We start from the raw sequence: 21,657 nt of genomic DNA on the forward strand, positions 1-21,657 counted from the left end.
CATCAAAACAAGTATAACTACTTCAGTCACTGGCACCAAAGGAAGGCAGAGCAACTTTTATTTAAAAAAAAGAAAGGAAAAAGATTTGGGGGTAAAGATTACACCACAACAGTTTAACCGCTGAGTTCAGTTCAGCCTCATTGTCTCGAAGCAGTCCAGTGTGTGAATGTGGTTTGGTCAGTTGGTGAGAGCCACCAGAGCCTCCACCACGTTCCCCATGTGTTCCCTCAGACTGCGCTCCGCCACGGACCTCGAAATCTCCATCTCTGACATCTGCACGGCAACATTAACAGAATAGGAATCATTAAACCTTAAACTAAGACACTAAGTGCTTAAATTGACTAGAAATAAAAGGATACATGACAGTTGAAACATCCACAAGTGGGATGCAGTTACACTCAAAACACTCAGGTTTAATGATACAGTATTTGACTGCATTCTGTTCATTTTTGTTCAACATCACCTGAACAGAATAGAAGAAGAAAAACATCCCAAAGTGATTGAGCAAAAAAAAAACACAACTTACAATTAGTTCCACATCCTCTTTCTTGATGGTGACTTTGGCCAATTCTTTTTCTCTGAAAGCAAAACACAATGAGAACAAGCCACAGAGTAGGGCTGTGCAATCAAAAAAAAAAAAAAAAATCGCAATTTCGGCTTCTAAATGATTACGGAAACGGAGTAATCGAGAAACTTATTTTTGCTTATTACGTTTTGCAGATACTTATGTTGCGTTGTGAATGAGGAATGGGGAAAGTATTAAAAAGGAAATTGCACAGTTCAAGGTGTTTTCACGGTTTCACTATTTTGTAACTTACATAAATGCAACATCTTTCCCAAAGACTGAGTAATCGTGCTAAATAATCTGGATTTCAAGATTTCTTTTCCCCCCCCATAATCAAGCAGCCCTACAGAGTACATAAAAGTCCGAAGTGCATGCCAGGACGGTATGAGACTTTTTAATCTGGAGAAACTCCCTCAACCTGCTCATTACAAATGTTATTTGCAATATTATATCGAAAGTGTCGTGATAAGAATGCAATCTTGTTTATTTTGTGGAGCGCTGTGTCCCGTCCGTTGGCTGCGTGGCTTAGTTGTGTTTGATTTAGAGCTTGAAACGCTATAATGATCATGATTCATTGGCCAGTTACCGTGCTACTTGCACGTACACGTCATCGCACGGGTCCGCTACGTGACAAACCCTATGGAGCGTACCACGTGTGTGTGCATATTTCGACAGAGTGACAGCGTAGGTGAAGAAATGGATAGAGACAACTAAACGGAACGAATCAGAGAAGCAAAAGAAAAGTTGCGTCCTGTTCTCTTTATTTATTTTATACTGTACCACCAGAACATGTCCTGTTCTGTAGACATGGTCCTTATTAGGGCTGTGTATTGGCAAGAATCTGGCAATACGATACGTATCACGATACATGGGTCACGAGTCAAAATATTGCAATATAGTTCGATACTGTGAGTGATATATTGGGATTTTTTTTAAAGTACAATTTTAGAAAAACTAATTAAAAAAAGACATGTTCAGAAAAGTCGAAGAAGTTTACTTTAGGTAAACAATTCAGTACACAGAAAATCAAACTGCCAGTTTGGGATTGTGGTTCCCAGGTTCTTAGTGAGCTAATTTTTTCTTACACCCATAGACATTATTTATTTAGTCATGTTGTACCAGTCCAATATGACAGTTGAAATAAACCTTGTGTTTTATTTGTTACGAATCTATTTTGATGCGTTTTCCCATAACTTTTGTAATTTTACATACGTTTAAAAATATCAAAATTAATATAGATATCCCAATATTCATAATCAATATCGCAATATCACATTTTGTTAATATAGTGCAACCCTAATAGACATGTTCGGCCCACATGTAAAGACCGGCAGGGTCAACACTGATCTTACCTCTCTTGTTTGGCTTTCTGTTCTCGTGACCTTCTGTCTCCGATCACTGACATCGCCTGAAAGGAAGAAAACATTGTTCTCCATATTATGTTGTTTTCACCTCGTTTCGAATATGAATGCTATTACAACTGTAACATCACAACACACAGAAAATCCTATAGGTATATTTAATTAAACATTTGTTAAACAAGGGATTCATTTGTACAGTACATTTGACCACAGTTAAGACTTTTTTTACTTGAAACCCAAAGGTTACTTATCCTCATTAAAGTAAAGATCATATTTTCCTGACCTGGTTACTTTGAAAATCTGAAAAAGACATTACATTCCTTATCCCTCCTCAAACTACAAAAAGGGCCACTCAAATTAATTTCTATCAGACAGTAAAGATGCAGAAACCACTGATTATTTATTATTTTATGTAAAGATCAGAAATCATGGCCCCACTTGAAACCTTGTCACCATTATAAAAATTATACCTTTGGATTATTTTATAGAACAGTGCACAGAAATAACTTTCTATTCATACTAGGGCTGGGCGATATGGAGAAAATCAAATATCACGATATTTTGGACCAAAATACCTCGATATCGATACTGCAACGATATTGTAGTGTTGACTATCGGTGCTTTCACAAAATATTTACACAATGAGATTTTTGATAAATAATCATCAGTAATGTGGATACAATGACTAAGTGGGGTAAAGGCAAATAATAGAACAGTTACAACAGTCTGGTAAGTTCAGAAAAAGACATCACTTTACTTTAACGCAGCCTTTAAAACCAGGACAAGACAACACTTATGCCATATTACAATATCCAAAATCTAAGACGATATCTAGTCTCATAACACGATATCGATATAATATCGATATATTGCCCAGCTCTAAGTCATACTAACACGACACACTTTAACCCCTGCTTTTAATTATAATATTTGGTTGACGTTTTTCGATTTATTTAATGCTATTCCATTTTTTTTTTTTTTTTTTTTTTTTTACATTGTTCTGGTCTGTTCCGTCCTTGTACTGCTGACGTTAAAGACCGCCCCTGCCCGTTGGTTCAATGCATACAGTCTATGGTTAAATGAAGCAAAGGGGAAAGTAGCTTTAGCTAGCTCTGAGGCACTTAGCCACCGAATTCTTCGTTAGCTGAACAATTGCAAAGCAACCGCTAATGACATTTTAGCATCCGGTCATCAAGCAAAACTCTAGCTAAACAGCTAACGTTTCTTATAAGACAAAGTACGTGTGACGCTGCACACTAAGTTGGATGATGATGTGCCGACAGTATGGCCAGCATTGGCCGCATGTTTCCCGGCTAACGTTAGCCCGGAGCACTCACCGTTTCTAAGTCAGAGCTGGAGATTTCCTTCTCCTCCGCGTAGTCCGTGACTCTCTCCAAGTCAGCGGCTCCGCTGTCATGTTTCCGAGGCTTTTCTGCCGGTTTTCCCGTGCAGTTTTCGTCGGCTTCCAGGTCCAAATCGACGTCTCCCTCTGCCGCCATGTTTGCTCCAGTGAGGCCGGAACAAAAAGAAAGGTTCCTTTAAGCGTCGGATGGGAAACGGTGTAGTACCGAAAAGAAGCACGATTTAAAGGAGAAATCCGTCGATTTTTAAAATATCTGTGGATATTTAATCACAAGTATGGTGTGATTTATGTTGTTGTTGAACTGTATAATTCATGAAGCCATCTACCCGTTATCCAATTTATATTATGACACACTTGTTAACCTGTTTACATTTCACACACAGGTACAAGTTCCCAATTCATCTAAACCTCAAGTCACGTAAACCAAAACCTGTAAATGTTCAGTAGTAGGATATGCATACAAAAACCAAACAAAGACCAGCAAGACAAAAATCAGTGCACAAATACATACATAAATACAAGTAGAATCAAGTTGTGTCCAGATAACCTGTTTACATTTCTGACATTTATTAAGTTTTATGCACCTTATTGATAATCTTCTTTGTTTAATTTACACTAGGCCTATATATTTGCACAATTTTTTTTACTTAAAAGGTCACTTATTATGCAACATACCATTTTTGTTAATGTCTTTTCAACATAAATATGTTCCCAATGTGACCAAAGACCCCCAAACTATGAGGCACATCCATATACAGTTGAAGGCAGCAATAAAAACAGACAGAAAGAAAAGTCTGCACACTGTAGCTCCCTTAAGTGCAATTTATTAGCACATTCAGTATTTCACTTAAAGTCAAGACCTTCATTTCTGATTGGATCAAATATTAATTTTCACATTTAAAACAATATACCTGATATATCTACTATTTTGTTATTGTCTGAGTGAAGATGGAACAAATCTAAATCACTCCTGTGCTCCTCCTCGTTCTATCCCTGTCTGTTATAAGAGGTTTAGTTGTTAATACAAATTGTCCTTCATCTACTGTAACAGATTTCCTGTGTCTCCAGACTTCTCTAGACCTTTGACCCCTTTTTTTCAGTCCACCTACCAATAATCAGATTAAAGGAAAAAGAGAAACATGTTCCTGAGAAGGACTGAAAACCATCTCAGTGCTGTCTGCTTTCCCTGGTTCATCCTTCAGGAGATGTGTGTGGATGAGAGGAGTCAGAAGAATGGCACAGGGATAGGACATAGGACATAGCAGTCGTCATGCCAACCCCTTCATCCCGCTGTATGACTGATGGTCGTCTGACAGTTTGGAGCTCTCATCAGCTTTCAGGCCTCGGGGGGACGTCATGTCCGGACGCTGGCTTTGGACCCAGGTGAGACTTTGCCGATTTCTCTCAAAGTGGGAAAAGAAAAAAGCAAAGAGGGCCAAACACACACAAAGGTATGCATGTGCATGTGAAAGGGGTTAACCCAAAATGGTCTATGATATTTTGGAAAAAAGAAAAACTGCACAAAGCTACTAAACATGAAGACAGGAGTAGGGCTGCACAATTAATCGCAATTGTATCGAAATCGCAATATGGACTAGTGCAGGGATCTTCAACAGTGGGTCTGGGACCCCTAGGGGGTCCTCAGAGTCACTGCAGGGGGGCCTCCAAATTATTGTTAATTTTTGAAAGTTTTTTTCAAAATTTAAACGTCTTAACATGATTCCAACATATTATTAGCAAACATAAATCCCCACTGATGATAGGCTTACTGGCCAATAATGTAGTCATTAATTAAAACATGATTTATAAAATCATGCCAACTATTTTAAGGCTATTTGAATAGCTTAGTATTCTATGCAATAACAGGTATCTATAAATGCTTTAGGCTGCCCTAAAAGTTATTGTAGGACAAGATTAGTATGCAACTTCATTTTATACAATATATGTAGTAGGGGGTCCCTGATCCGTCTCTATTTCAGTTAAGGGGTCCTTGGCTTAAAAAACGTTGAAGACCCCTGGACTAGGGCAATATCTATCACTGGGGGGGGGGGGCGCAATATTTGTTAAAGGCAAACTACATGTCAAACCATTCTGAATGAAGTATTGTGGTGCTGCAGAGACATCCCGGCCTACACATCCTATCCTACAGACTAAAGAAAAACATTTTTGTTTGATACAGATCCTCGCATAAATCACACTATAATCATTTAAATTTATTTCAGTGTTAATAATTTTCAATGAAAATGAGAATAATGATACAAAAACAATCATTCCCTCTTATATCGTGATGTCATATCGCAATCGCAATATCAGTCAAAATAATCGCAATTAGATATTTTCCTATCGTGCGGCCCTAGACAGGAGTGTCCACATATACTGCACTTTTGGCCATGAAGTGTAAATCCTACGAAAACCAGCCGATAGAAAGAAAATATGTAACACAAACGAAAGAGTTAAAAATCAGGATTTGGTGTCAGATCAATAAAAAAACATGAGCTTCTTTCCATTTTTCACCAAAGTTCAGCCATTTTTATGATTCTTTTGATAATCTGTCAGCAGTCTAATACCTCAGAATAGGAGTTGGTGCGCTCATTCATGCCACGATTATGAATTGGTACATTGTGTTTCTTATTGCTTGCATGTACATCATCTATAACACCCATCTTTTTATTCACCTACGTCTAAAACAGGTTTAAAAAAACAATGCAAGTCACAAACCGTTGCCCCATTGTTTGGCTCAGAGAGAGAGTCCTCCACGAGTCATGAATGGATTGTCCTTTTTTTGTAAACAAGCTTGGATTTCAGCCAAGTGTTGTTGCGCAAGCCTATTGAAAGCATAGATTGAGCGCTTTCACTCAAGCGGCTATTTGCATCAGCTTCTTTGCTTTTGTTTGTCTTCATTGGCACGTCCTCCTCTCCCACAAGGCAGCAGCAATTATCGGAGGGAAGGGGCCCCCAGGAATGCCGCTCGGAGCAACACATGTTTATCACAGGGACTTACTGGAATGCTCCCGCTCATGTTGGAAGGAGTAATACAAAGTGAGATTAAGGATGTAATGTAAAACGAAGGTTGTTTCTAAACTTGTGGCGGATATAGTTGGTCTTAAAATGTGTCACATAGTGTGTATTTCTGGTTGCTTTAACAACATCTTGACATGTTTATGAGACAAATATCTAAATTCAAATTAATTTTTAATATTTTTTTTTAATTAGTTTATTTATCAAGGACAATGCAGCGCACATTATTACATACAATTATCATAGTCAAGCCATAACAATGTGAGTAGATGTGTTGCATAAAAGGTTTCTAGCCAATTGGCTAATTTGCAACCCCAGTCCTTGGTCAAGGCCTTTCTAAAAAGTTAATCCAAATATAATTTTAAAAAAAGAACTACATAGTGTGAGTTACACAATCATGCAGCTAATACGTTGTATACTAATATATTACATCAACATTTCACAGAGTCGTGACTACATTACAGAGAACAGCATATCCCGTAACAACACAAACCCCAAGCACCCAGACACTCACGCTCACTCACCTATACCCTAACCATAACCTTGGCCGCCATATACAAACAGCCATGCAGCCACAGACAATACATTACTACAACACAACTGACTCAGTGGTTACATTTTTGGTTTTCTTTCAGCCAGTATTTCACCATTATATTAAATGTTTTCAGTTCAGTTTGTGTTTTTTTTAAGATGGCATACTTTGTCTTATTCTTATAACTCTTATTTTACTTTTTACAGTTTATGAAGTTACGAATATCCATTTTAAATTCATATAGCCCAATATCATGAATCCCAAATTTGCCTCAAGGGCAAAAAAAACTTCAATGGGGAAAAATGGAAGAAACCCCAGGAAGAGTAACAGAGGAGGGATCCCTCTCCCTGGATGGAGAGAGACATGTAATACATGACGCGTGTACAGAATAGACCAACAAGTACAATTACAGTATAGACAATCAGGTTGACCTGAGACACACAGCCTCCTCCCCCCCGCCCCCCCCCACCACAATGAAGAGCTGGAAATGAGGACAGGAGACACAAACACACAAGAGGCAAAGCTTAAGCACATCATTCACACAGATAGTAGAAAGGAAACAAGCACACACACAGAGGTTGAGATATACAAGAGGAGAGGCTGAAGATCCAGATCCAAAACATCTGCAATGAGGCACAGTCAGCCAAGAGAGAGAGAGAGATAGAGAGAGAGAGAGAGAGAGAGAGAGAGAGAGAGAGAGAGAGAGAGAGAGAGAGAGAGAGAGAGAGAGAGAGAGAGAGAGAGAGAGAGAGAGAGAGAGAGAAAAGGTCCCAGGACAGCTGATGGTCACAGAGAAACCTGAGTGAAGAGAGAGGAAAAGGAGGAGAAACTAGGAAGCGAGAGAGGGAGGGAGAGAGGGATGGGTAAGCTGCTTGGATGCTCATATGTTTGTGGGACACAACAACAGAGGGTTCGAGCAAAAATAATTCAAAGTTTGGGTTTTAAAGGCCTCAACAGAGTCAGACTGTATGATATCAGTATGTTTATATATATATATATATAAAAACACACAGCATCTTATTCATGCGTGCAGTTATTTTCAGAGTGGCAAACTGTTTTAGTGTTTAAGACATTTTTCAGGTTTCAAGTTTATTGAATCATATATATATATTTCATATATTTAAAAAAAAACAAGTTTTGCACCAACGTGCTTCACAAAGACATACATAAGTTTACAAGCATTAAGAAATATATGTGCAGATGTTGTGGGAATAAAACAAGACGAAAATAGAAACAGGCTTGAAACACCATTTGAACCTGGGGAATCCGATAAAAACAGAAAAACAGGTTAAACATTTGATGTATTTTTAAGTGCATGACTCATGAAAGTGTGACGGTGAAAATACATTTGATGCTTCTTCATATGCGGCAGCCTGGCTTTACATTTGTATAGTTAGGCCTACTTTGCTTTACATGAACAGAACACTTTTAGGCCGCCTGCAAACTGCCTGCGTGGCAGTGGCAGTTGCGTGGCGGCTGCGTGGCGTTTTCTATTTCTTTGCACACCAGAAATGTGTCTGACGCTGCTGCTATCCTTGTCTGTAGGCTACACATGTATGTTTCCCATTGATAAAATGAAATGTTAAACATAAATATATACTGATTTGATAACAGCAAAGACAACGTCTGCAGTATTGACGGCAAAATAGGTTACAGATTTTGTATTGACAGGTGCAATATTTGAAAATCGATAATTATTATTATTATTATTATTATTTTTTAATTACATTTATATCTGCATTTATGACAAAACCTAGAGACTTTCAAACATCAACATGTCATTTATTAATATGTATTTGTGTCAAAATGAAACATAAACATCTTTTCGTATTCTATTTTGTCTGGAAACGCTTCCAATCCAATCCAACTTTATTTATACTTCCAACATGCTTGCGCGTCGCGTGAAAAATAGGCGTCGGTTCTATTTCTAGCATGCACGCGTTTTCGACGCGGTCACCAATGGCGGTCACACAGGCAGTGTGCAATGGCTCTGACCTGTTAACATGGGAGCCGAAATAACAACGAACACGCCACGCAGCTGACACGCTCACGCCACGCAGCCAGCATGCCCCTTTTTAGGTTAAAATGAAGTGGCTGCAGTCTTCCCTCGACAGAACAGAACAGCACAGGTGAAAGAAAGTTTGGTTAAATGAAAATGAAATAATATGTGACAGCGTGTTTCTAGCTGTGGGTGATATTTGTTGTGCCTCTTGCTGTGCACGTGGCTTTACTCTGCAGCTACTCTGCCACGGTGAGCTCCACAGACTAATAATCCTACAACTGTTGATTTGCTCAAAGAGTCTTCATTCACCGGGTTTGTAAAGCCAATCCTCTTAGCCGAGTCTAAACCAAGCCAACCTCTTATTTACCTCTTGTTTGTTACGCAGTTCCTAGAAAGTTCCTTAGAAAGACTGTGGCTCTTCTGAAGAATTAAGTGCAAGATTTTGGCACAGGCTGCTATTTTCCAAAATATAAAGATGTTTCGTCCTGAGAACAACTCATCCTACTGAAGCAGTTACGCTGCAGACAGACAGGCAGGCAGGCAGACAGACAGACAGACAGACAGCGGCCAAATGTGACATGTCGTCGTCACTTGTTTTCTTTGCACTATCGCTTATTAGAGCTGTCTTTACTTTCCTCTTCTCTGTTCTCGATATTATATAACATTGTGTTCAAGTATTGACGAGATTGATCACAATTTGCTTTAAAAGCAGTAAATATCCACAACGTTCCACTTCGGGGATTGCTCTCGTTCTGTCACTCTTTTCGTATGTCCGTTACCTTCCTCTTTCTTTCTGTTGGCGTTCTAACCTCTGGTAGATTCATGAGGACTATGGTTAACTGCTCCTCAGATCTCTGCAGGGTAAATCCAGACAGCTAGCTAGACTATCTGTCCAATCTGAGTTTTCTGTTGCACGACTAAAACAATTTTTGAACGTACACATGTTCCACCAAAACAAGTTCCTTCCCGAGGCCATTTTGCAGAGGCACCGTGGCTCCGCTCGGAGCTTAGCACCACCCATGACGATTGTGATTGGTTTAAAGAAATGCCAATAAACCAGAGCACGTTTTTCTCCCGGAAGAGTAACAGATACCAAAGATCCTCTATACTAATGGTGCGTTCTTTTTGTCTTGTAATCGCGACTAGTAGCTCGAGCGTGACGTCACATCCGTGTCGAAAAACAAATAACCGCGTGTTGTTGCGTTCTTTTTGTCACACAATACTACGAGTTGGAGAAAAGATGGATTTTTGTAACATTTTTTGTAAGATTTAGGATTCTATTCACCCAGGTATTGACATATTACACACATATATTTCACAGTTTGATACATGAAAATTACGTTTTGATTAACGTTAACGTTAGGCTCCTGCTCTGCTTTCTGCTCAAGACTCGGCTTAAAGCCGTTGTTGTCATATAGCAACGGAGCGTCTCTAGCCAATTTCAGCTGCACAAGCTACAAAATAACTAATCAGGCGGTATTTAACTCCTAATAAGACTGTAGAGACATGCCTATAGGTAGCAGTATACAGCGCTATATTTAACTCCTAATAAGACTGTAGTGACATGCCTATAGGTAGCAGTATACAGCGCTATGTTTAACTCCTAATAAGACTGTAGAGACATGCCTATAGGTAGCAGTATACAGCCATGTTTAACTACTAATAAGACTGTAGAGACATGCCTATAGGTAGCAGTATACAGCGCTATATTTAACTCCTAATAAGACTGTAGAGACATGCCTATAGGTAGCAGTATACAGCGCTATGTTTAACTCCTAATAAGACTGTAGTGACATGCCTATAGGTAGCAGTATACAGCTATGTTTAACTCCTAATAAGACTGTAGAGACATGCCTATAGGTAGCTAGTATACAGCGTTTGTTTAACTCCTAATAAGACTGTAGAGACATGCCTATAGGTAGCAGTATACAGAGCGCTATGTTTAACTCCTAATAAGACTGTAGAGACATGCCTATAGGTAGCAGTATACAGCTATATTTAACTCCTAATAAGACTGTAGTGACATGCCTATAGGTAGCAGTATACACGCCATGTTTAACTCCTAATAAGACTGTAGAGACATGCCTATAGGTAGCAGTATACAGCGCTATGTTTAACTACTAATAAGACTGTAGAGACATGCCTATAGGTAGCGGTATACAGCGCCATGTTTAACTCCTAATAAGACTGTAGAGACATGCCTATAGGTAGCGTATACACGCGCATGTTTAACTACTAATAAGACTGTAGAGACATGCCTATAGGTAGCAGTATACAGCGCTATGTTTAACTACTAATAAGACTGTAGAGACATGCCTATAGGTAGCAGTATACAGCGCTATGTTTAACTACTAATAAGACTGTAGAGACATGCCTATAGGTAGCAGTATGCCAGCTATGTTTAACTACTAATAAGACTGTAGAGACATGCCTATAGGTAGCGTATACAGCGCCATGTTTAACTCCTAATAAGACTGTAGAGACATGCCTATAGGTAGCAGTATACAGCGCTATGTTTAACTCCTAATAAGACTGTAGAGACATGCCTATAGGTAGCAGTATACAGCGCTATGTTTAACTCCTAATAAGACTGTAGTGACATGCCTATAGGTAGCAGTATACAGCGCTATGTGTACCACTTCTTCATTTGGTTACAACAAAGACAAAAGTGCTTAAAATTGTAGATAACCACAATGTTTACTACGTGTGATGCACGACGTAGCCATCTTTGAAAGTGAGCTCGGGGTCCTCTGAGTTCAGACGACTTGACGAGTCATAAATACGACCTCGGGGGCGTTCTTTTTGCAACTTCCGGGTCGTAACTCCAGAAAACGACTCGTAAAACGACTTCGGTGGACAAAAAAAACGCCCCATAAAGATAGCGCATTTCAAGCAGCTTCAACGGTATAACATGGTACACACTTCCTGTCTCCTAAAGGGGTGTGGCCTCGTGTGAACATGTAGTGAACGTCGTGTGGATGGATGAAAAGTTATATTTAAATAATGTATTAATATGTTCTTTTGCTAACGTTAGATATTTACACAGTTAAAAGACATATTTAGCATAACAGAGATTAGTTTTGTAAGGGCGTTCACAAACGTTAGCTGACGTTAGCTTCTCTGTGTTGCCAGATCTCGCAAGAGTGTGGTCCCGAGACAGAAACAGGTCTCAAACAAAGTTTTCTCCTGATGTGTCCGTCGGGAAAATGCCATTTTAGTGTCAGAATGTTCTGGAGATATGTGGTTTGTGAAAAATGGGTCCACTATATACTTTGGTGACTATGGGGCGAAAGAATCGCTCCTAATCTGTGTTCACGTTCACTTCTCCTGTTGGAATCAATGCACTTAGGATCTGCCGCTAGTCTCGTAAAGAGGCGTGGCCGTGGTGTAGCCCACGTGGAGAAACCTACATGAGACAAATACAGGAAACTACTCTGAGTTGGGGCGTCTCGCAGTGGTGTAGTCTAATGTATTGTAGTTGGTATACTGTACTGTATATTGTCCAGAATCTGCATTTGGGGGGAGGGGTGCCATATCAAGGTGGGGGGTCAGGTTGTCCTCCCCCAGGGAAGTTTTGAGCATCAACGTCTTCATTTCCTGTATTCGGATACACTTTTATGCACCAATTTACAGTGGAAATACCTTTTTTTTAGCCTATGAGAAGAAGAAAAACGCAGATGACGATTCAAAATATATCAGAAATATAATAGAAAGTATGTTGTTGCGTGTCATTGGGCATTTTTAAGTGGGGATATGGAAATCCTGGAGCTTTCTTAGTGGGTATACTACGTATACCTGCGTATCACGTAGACTACACCACTGGCGTCTCGGTTCTAAACCGTCTCTGCCCATACTACTATACATGTCCTGTCAGTGGCAGTGAAGGTTATCCAGACTGAGAGGAGGGCTGAACAACGAAAGGATTATCCTGGCGCACCGCCCCGCCTGCGCACTCACTAACACAAATCTAATCTGGCTCTCTCATCATGCAATCAGTGGCTTTTAACCAGACACATCATGTCATTCCACTGCTGCTGCCGGGCCAATCAGAAAACAACCTCTTCTGACTCACAGTCCGTCTTTAACATACTGTATATCCAGCTCCAAAAAGCTTTTACACCTTCTTATTTGTACATATTACTTATCTTTTATATTATACTTGTTGCACGTGTCCTTATTGCACCGTGGGTCGGAGAGAAACGTATTTTCAATTGCTCTGTATGTCTGGCACATATTGCAGAATTGACAATAAAGTTGACTTGACTTCTTTACAGAATTTTTTTTTTTTTAATTCAAATGTCAAGGAAATTTCAAATTTACAATACTGCATTGAGTGTTTATTATTACAGAATGTGTAAATGGTGCTGACAATAACTGCAAAACGCCTAAGCCCGACAACTACTGATTATCAACGAAGATGTCACCAAAATTTGAAAAAGCTGAAGAATCTTTATTACCACCACAATGAAGATAAAACCCCCAGAAATTACAGAATGTGTTTTTGTGAAATAATTTAACCTTAAACGCTTAGGCCATGGCCTGTTTATTTAATATTAGAATTGAAATATCTGACATCTGAGCTTTTAAAATAGTCCTCTTTTAGTTTGTTAAAGTTTCAAAATGTGCTCATTCATTTTTATTTGCACAGTAAATGTTCAAAACCTTTTTTTTCTTTAACAGAAACTGTGCAGAAAATATGTCGGGATGTTCTAAATCAGACTTCAAAATTCTATGAAGGCTTTGTGTGTTTTTTAAGTACGATTTGAGGTAATTTCCTTGAGTATTTCCATTGTATGCTATATTATACTTCCACTTCACTACATTTCAGAGAGAAATATTATCCTTTTCACTTCACTACATGTATTAAAGAGCTCTACTTACTCTACATGTGATCAGTTTACAGATTAAACCTCCAAAAGTATATGAAGTAGTTAAAATTAGCTCCACATTGACCAGTTACAACAATACATATTCATACATCATTAATAATGATCCACTGACAGTAGCTCTGACTTACGTTGCTAATATTTCTGTGCTTTTAAGTGAAATTCTGGACTTTCACTTGTAATGGAGTATTTTTTTATATAAAAAAAACCCAGAACAAAAGCAAGGCTGCGTTAAAAAAAACAAATGTTATTAAATTAGAACTTCCATATGGTTTCAAGTAGTTTCAAGTAGCTTTCAAAGCAGATCTCTAGATCTAATGGAATAAAGTGAATATTATTAGCAGACCTTGCATGATAATAGTGGCCTTATCAAGAGAAAAGTGCTTCAAAAATCATTTGAAAGCTAAGATATTAGATGCAATTCAGTATATATTCTGCCTGGTGTCTTTTCAGCCTTCCATTAGAGTCCCCAAAAAAATCCATCGGCCTGTCTAATATTAAGCTGTGAGCACATGTACTAATGCACCCTGTGTCCTGTCCATCCCACACTGTTTCTGGGTCATGATGCAGTCATGATAACTTGATAGGATTATGGAGTTGAATATTTATTGTTTTACCTACCTGCTCTGGGACTACGGACGGAAAGTAGCAATTGTGCCACAACCCCGGTGCAATGCATCTCTCCCTGTTCTTATACACGGTTAATTGTGCATTGTCCCTGTTTAAATAAGATTACATTACATTACATTACATGGAAGTGGCCTCTTTCTGTGAGTGACACACACAGACTTGGACCAGATCTGGGGGGAGAGAGGGAAGGGGGCGCTGTAGTTACGGGGCTGTGAGGTGTCAGGCATCGGCATCTAGAAATCACACAGGGTTAAGTGTTTAATTTGGTTAGTCTGGATTAATGACCAGTATTGTCCAATCCCATTGTACAGTGGGGTTTGTGCAGCGCTGGGGGAAGGGAAGGGAAGGGAAGGGAAGGGAAGGGAAGGAGGGAAGGGAGGGACAGATGGACTGACACATGGTCCCTGTCCTCCTCCTCCTCCCCAATCCCTCCCCTCCCCTCACAAACTCTTTGCCTAATCTGACCGGGTAGGACGAGGGAGGATGGGGGGAGGGCATCGGGCATTCGCCACCACCTCTCCCTTTTTTCTGGCAGCACCCAACACAGCCGCAGAGTGAAAGTACGCAGGACATGGGCAAAAAAACAACTTCTTCCCCTGCGAGGCTGGACTGAGAGCAGGCGGACCCGGTGCTCATGCTGAGGCTCTCGGCTACAGGAAGCCCAGCCGGACTAGATTTACTGCTAATCCAGAATATCGAGCATGTAGGAGACAACCTGCTGGACTACTTTTTCTTGTCATCGTCAGGCCTGTCAGAAGTTGTGTTCTGGCCTCTTGGAGGATGTGAGGATGCCATCTTTGCATGCAAGCTGAGAAAAAAAAATATCTTGTTTGTGCTGGAAGTTCATGGCCAAATGTAGAGTCGTCGTGACCGATGAAAAGCAGTTTAGAGGCACAATGTCGGCCTCTCAGGGGATGAACCGCAGCGGCGCCTACAACTACTTCCTCAACATGGTGGCCTATCAGGTGAGAGCCGCTGGGCAGCAGCACAGGTGGCAGTCACTGCAGTTGGAGTTTGAAGTTTAGTACTTTAGATTGTTAGACTAAAGCGTTTTTTTATTTTTATTTTTTTTATATAATACTGGTAAAGGGAATTTATCAATGAAAATGCTACAGAAATATTATTATATTATATTTTTCTAATCAAGATATTTATTTGGTGTATTCAAATATTGTATTTAAATAAATGTCACAGTGCAAAAATACTCCATTACAATTGCATGTCTTGCTTTCAAAATAAAAGTAAAGAAGTATTTTCAGAAAAATATACCTAAAGCATCAACAGTTAAAGTACTTGTTATGCAGAATGGCCTCCTTCACCATTATTTTCCTACATATTATTGGATGATTATATATATTATTATTATAATATATATATTATAGCTTGAGGTGGAGATTTTTGTTAAACTATTTAAAATAATGTTTTAAAGTTAAATCTATAACAATGCATCACATTTTATAAGCTGATTATAGATTTTGTATTAATAATCTGAAACTGCAAAGTAACTATAGCTGTGAAATAACTGTAGTGGAGTGAACAGTACAGGATTTCCCTCTAAAATGTAGTGGAGTAGAAGTATTAAGTATAGCATAAAAGGGCCGTACTCAAAGTACCTCGTTATAATTTATCATTGGCAAAGGTTGATTTCTGTCACTGTGATTTTGTCTGCAGTTGTGCTGATTTTTGTTGTTTTCTCATTCAGCAATAAATACTTTATTTTAAGGTTGTCACCGTAGCAGTTGGTTTTTGTGTCATTCTACTGAATTGAATGATATTGTCAGGTTTTGATGTTATTACGTTTTTTTTTTTATCTTTCAAAGTCTTTATTTGGCCATGCTGCCTTCAAAGAGAATATAACAGTATTGCATTATTCACGTATTGATGATAACTGAGGGATAGTCAGTCTGGATACATTGAGCGTCTACAAATTTTTTTTCCCCAAAGCTACTAATGTGTATTAATCTCTGAGCAAGAAAATATAACCCAACAAAAAATGTATTGTTGTATTGTAGTATTTCACCTCTTACTTTCAGTCATAGTAAGTTCACCGGTGCTCAAAAATGTAGATTTTTGTATTTGGAGCTCCTGATTGGAGAGTTGTTTAAGTGACTCTAATTTCGCATTGCCAGCCCTTCCTCCACAGCGCTGCGGAGGAAGGTCTGGCGAGTCCACACTGCATTCTGGGATGCGATATTACGAATCCCATATTACGGTTCTTGGCGTGGCCATAGTGGGATTCGTAATTTTGCTTCCAGGATGGGTGAAAAACGTGCTGTGGTTTATTGGCATTTCTTTAAACCAATCACAATCGCCTTGGGCGGTGCTAAGCGCCGGACTGAGCCACGATGTCGCTGCATTCGGCGCAACCACGGAAGGGGAACGTCGAGGATATAGACTAAAGTGACTCTGATGATGGTCAACTAATGAGTAGTGGGAAAAAACGTTGCGTGGCGAAATACAAACATGCCCTGTCTAACACTGTTAATGCTGTGTGAATTTTTCTAGTTGGGAACCTATATTTCTGATTATTCTGACATCACATGGATGCTGTTAACGAAGGTTAAAAGTAATTGGTGTATCCGCCTGATGATACGGATCAGCTCCAAAATTCATTCCTTGCCCACTGCTACACCCTTCCATGAGTTTCATGAAAATCAGGTCACTAGTTTTTCCTTCAATCCTGCTGATAGACACAAACCAAAAAACAAATGGACAAACCCATCCAGAAACTAGGGATGGCTCTTGAGACCCGGTTCTGTTAAGGACCCGGTTCCAGATTTCTCAAAACCTGAAAATGAATAAGGTCCAAGCTTATCGATAGTGCTATCAAGACTAGTAGATCATATAACGTTATGTCTAAAAATAGATAGTCAAAACATAGTCGGACTGGCCACCGAGAGCACCGCTCTGTGGGCCGCTTAATCAGCTCTTTAAAACAAAAACAGAGACAGAAGAAATCAAACAGTTTTTGCAATAAGAGCAATTCTGTTAAGATTAAACAAAATGTTGCCTCGTCTTTCCACCAAATAATAGAAAGTATCAATAATGGTATCGATAAACACTCTTATCATTAAGCAGTCTTGAAAATGGTATTAATATCAATACAAATTAACAATCCCTAACAAAAACATAACCGCCTTGGCAGAGGTAACAATGTGTTAGTCTGTCTCTCAGTACTTTCTGACTTCCCTATGTCTGTGGTACACAGTCTTCAGGTTTAGTCATTTAAAACAGCTGGTCACTGTAGATTTTTAATCAAACAAACAGAAGGAACTAGTGCATGTGTAGGGGACTATTTTCAGCAGCGGATGAATCCACATTTGGTGCTCTAGTGAGTATTTTTAGCAGCAGGAACAATGTCTTATTGGTTTGGCTTGTGACACAGTGACAGTGGTAACGTTACCCGGTTTAGCTTAGCATACAACCAAAGTAGACTAAATTACTGTATGCACCACTTGAAATGCAACAATGCATCTGTAACGTACTCTCTTATTGTAAATTAATTATTATCTGTCTGAGCAAAACATTCATCATTCGTGGTAAAAACACTACCGCTTTTGTCCAAAGGGGCCGCTGAAATCAACACCAACTGAAAGTTACATATAGTCACTTTAAAGAAAATGCTTCTGATAAAATAGGCCTACTACTTCAGATTAAATAAATAATGTAGGATGGTTGCTTGACATTATCAAATGCTTCACCTGCAGCCGGCCTGCTGGCAGTTTTAATCCAGCTCTGCAAAGCTGCAGTTGTTCTAGCTGCTTATTTAAGCTTTTCTCTCTCTTTTTCGGTGGTCTTTGTTGTGAAGGCATAGTTAGCACACAAAACTAACATTAAGCAATACATTTATTCAAAAAACATTTTTTTTATTACATTAACCAATTGGGACATTAATTCTCATTTGCTATCTCACAACAAAATAAGTAAAGGCGACTTCTATCAGCTTTCACTAACGTTACATCTCATTGTTGGTTGGAAATTCACGTAACATATTGACTGTAAACAATGTATAATCTAGCATGAACACAGAGCCCAAACCATCCCATCCCTGAGCCTCTCTCTTTCCTACGGACGAAACGTAGCTACAGTATGCTAGCCTGCTGCTGCTACATAGGCTGTCATTAGCTTTCGGTGACAACGTAGCATGATGCGCTAATATAAGGCAATGCTGCGCGACGTGATGCAAACGTTACAAGCTGAAGCTACACATTATTCGAAGCTCAAGTGGATTTTCTTGATACTATTCGCAGGGCATTTGTAATTATCTCCTTAACTTCAAAAACTCTTTCCCTCTCGTGCTCCGTGTGTGTGAATATTAACAGAGTCACGTGACTGGGGGCAGAGGGCATCGCTAAGGGCAAAATAAATGACACAAGATTGAATGATATGGCAATTAATTTGATTTAACTTTACTAATGATGGGCATATTGTATTGGTGCAGCCACAACAGAGAAACAAAGAAACAAAGAAAGAAAGAAAAGTTTATTTACGCTTCTTCTTCAGAGGGGCAGCTGAGCCAATCAGGGCAGACGGCCCGGGCAACAATATCCCATACCTGTGCACATCCCTGCAGGACGGCATGTATAGGATTGAGTCAAAATAGTGTTGATGGTAGTGTTGTTGATGGTAATGAAGGAACATGTCATCCAGTTCAACAGTGTGGCTCATTGATAGGTTTTTATGGCACAGAGGAAGACGATATGTACGGCTCTGATACACACAAAATACTTGTTAGCGATTCTAGTGGTGTGTGTGGATATATGGATGGAAATGTCTGTCCACAACTTCAGTCCTCCCTGACATATTTCAACAGACATTTGGCTCCGACCTTCACATTCCCCCAGGGTGACTTGTTATAACTTTGGTGATCCTCTGAAGTTCCATCTAGCGCCATCATCACGTCAAAATTTCAGGCTGTTCGCACGAACCATTCATACATATACAGTAGCTACGAAAAATATAACGCACTATTATTTTTATGTATTCCAAGTATTTATTACGTTACGAACCGATGGATGTGTCCTAAAACAGACTTTGCTGAAGCATGAGACAGATGTGCGTGCACGTTTTGCCACCTTAGAATGAGTTCAGGATCAGCGGTGACAGGCTTAAGTCTTGTCGTCCACAGCCCTAATTTATCAGTCAGAACCAGCCAGATGATGTTAGTTGGACTCATTAGATTAATCTGATACCGATGGCCCTGCTGCCAAACACTGTTAGTGTAAGTTGTCTGTCTGGCACAGTGACCTCCAAGTCCTCAGACAGCTTGAGTTTAAAGTCCTTGACTCAATGCATCCACACATCAATCACAAACCGTTCATACGCTGTTTAAGTACTGCCATGGATACTGCAGTCTGAAATCTAAAATATAAGTTATGGCGTTTTTTCCATTACGTGGTACCTGCTCGACTCGCCTCGACTCTACTCGCCTCCACTCGACTCGACGCACTGTGCGTCCGTTTTCCACTGCAGATTTTAGTACCGCCTCAGTGTGGCTGGTCATCATAGCGGCGCCGCCGCAGTAAACTGCCGTGAGCTAAAGCGACACACACACACACACAACGTCGAAGGTGTGTTGTTGTTGCCACAGCCAGAAGACACATGTTTCAAAAGAAGCTGGAGGCAGCAAAAAAAAAACACAGCTGGCTAAACTATTTAAAAATGGCAGGTTTGTTCAGGACACCCCCCTCTGTCGCTTTCACGTCACCTTTTGGTATCGCCTCAGCTCGCTTGGAACCTCAACTGATGTGGTACTAAAAAAAGTACCTGTTAGCAGGTACCAGGGAATTTTTTTGGAACGGAAAACCAAAAAAGACGAGTAGAGTCGAGGCGAGTCGAGCAGGTACCATGTAATAGAAAAGCGCCATTAGTCTCTTCAGGCTCTATAGTGGAGATGAGTGGTTGAAATGTGTTATATTAAATATGTTAAATATTTTGTAGGCATTTTGCTTTTTTTAATGGTCAACAATGCAGATAGACAGGAAATACCGAAGAAACAAGAGAGACATGAACTTTTGTCACAAAGTTCAGAGTTATACAGATGTGAATATAGAGGCAATGTGAACATATTGTACTGTATGCTCAAATACGTCTGCATACAAACATATATATACATCCCATGTACACGCATATCCACATCTAAAATCTCTGTCATCATGGCATGCACTTCCAACCAGAAAGATTCAGACTAACGCAGTTTTCACCATTTCAACATGTGTCCTTTTCCTGACACACGAGGCATTTATCAGTAAAATTAAAAGATTACTTTTCTAATCTTGGCCTCATGGACATATAATTGCATGTGGTTTTTTATAACCCCAACCTCCACTCTTCGCCCATCTTCTTTAGTTGAGGATGTTTCCTGTCAGGTTATTAGACTGTGTGTCTGTGTGTGTTGTATTTGAGATGCTGAGCTGCCTCCATCCTCTCCTCAGATATGCTGTTGCTGTGGACCGGCTCCCTGCTCGCTCTGCTGTGCCTTCTGTCCTCCGGTCAAATCCTCCACCAGCACGCGGGTCATGTACACCCTCTTCCACATCATGAGCTGCGCCGTCTCCTGCCTCATGCTGTCCCGCACCGTCTCCGAGCTCGTCAGGGAAAATGTGAGTACTGGATCTTATCCTGCATGACACAAATCAAAGAAATCAACTGAAATATAACCATAACTAATGATCTCCTGGAACGCTGGCAACACACAAAGAGCACTCAATACTGTAATTATTCTGTACAAAAGTACTGACACAAATAAGGGATCAGAGGCCCTAAAGTTTAGCTCTGCAGTCCTTGCATACCCCAAGATGGTTTGTGATTGGCTGCAGCTCGACAAGTACACCAGAAAACAGAAGGAAGAGGACGACAGACAGCAGGGACACATTTAATAGCTAACAGAGAAAATGCAAATCAGCCATTTCAATGAGTAAAATAAAATAAATCACATTGAGAATTACTGTAATGTGACTTTAAGAGAGCAAAGAGCATGGGGGGCAGCAAAAGTAAATATGTGACATTTATTTAATACCTGATATTGTTTTACATTGAGTGCAATTGTGGTTACACACAAGATGCACACCATACAACTGCAACAATTCTCTACTCCATGTTTCCTGTTTAAATCTATTCCTATCAGCCATCCAATTAAGGGAAACATGCCTTTCACAGCAACATGGAGTGAAAAATAATTGCGGCATGATATTAATGAACACACATTTTAAAAACGTAAAAACATATCCAAATATCAAGTGAACCATGAATGCCTCTCAAAGTGTATGCCTTGTTTTTGTTGACATACATGAAAGGCCAG

At 39.6% G+C, this 21,657-nt stretch overlaps 2 protein-coding genes across 2 annotated transcripts in view; one reads left to right on the plus strand and one right to left on the minus strand.

Moving 5' to 3' along the window:
- Nucleotides 1-26: 26 nt before the first annotated feature.
- Nucleotides 27-3,465, minus strand: hypk (huntingtin interacting protein K). Its single transcript, XM_039794128.1, has 4 exons — nt 3,264-3,465; nt 1,918-1,973; nt 527-578; nt 27-273 (listed from the first exon to the last, which is right to left on the minus strand). Exons 1-4 carry the CDS (start codon nt 3,423-3,425, stop codon nt 178-180), a joined length of 366 nt encoding a protein of 121 aa, XP_039650062.1. The 5' UTR covers nt 3,426-3,465; the 3' UTR covers nt 27-177.
- An 11,737-nt stretch (nt 3,466-15,202) lies between these two features.
- Nucleotides 15,203-21,657, plus strand: part of serinc4 (serine incorporator 4) — a 29,761-nt gene continuing 23,306 nt past the window's right edge. Inside the window, exons 1-2 of the mRNA XM_039794129.1 lie at nt 15,203-15,322; nt 20,792-20,959. Of these exons, the coding sequence (XP_039650063.1) occupies nt 15,203-15,322; nt 20,792-20,959 (288 nt within the window). The remainder of the gene's footprint in view (nt 15,323-20,791; nt 20,960-21,657) is intronic.

This window comes from Perca fluviatilis, chromosome 3, assembly GCF_010015445.1.
Source record: "Perca fluviatilis chromosome 3, GENO_Pfluv_1.0, whole genome shotgun sequence".
Lineage (NCBI taxonomy): Eukaryota > Metazoa > Chordata > Actinopteri > Perciformes > Percidae > Perca > Perca fluviatilis.

Bases quoted from the DNA above. Each gene is read 5' to 3' on its own strand.
- hypk (XM_039794128.1), bottom strand. From the start codon at position 3,425: ATGGCGGCAGAGGGAGACGTCGATTTGGACCTGGAAGCCGACGAAAAC. The intron at 1,974-3,263 runs GTGAGTGCTCCG...TCTTCCTTTCAG, and splicing joins CCAGCTCTGACTTAGAAACG to GCGATGTCAGTGATCGGAGA. The intron at 274-526 runs GTAAGTTGTGTT...GTTGCCGTGCAG, and splicing joins AAGAGGATGTGGAACTAATT to ATGTCAGAGATGGAGATTTC.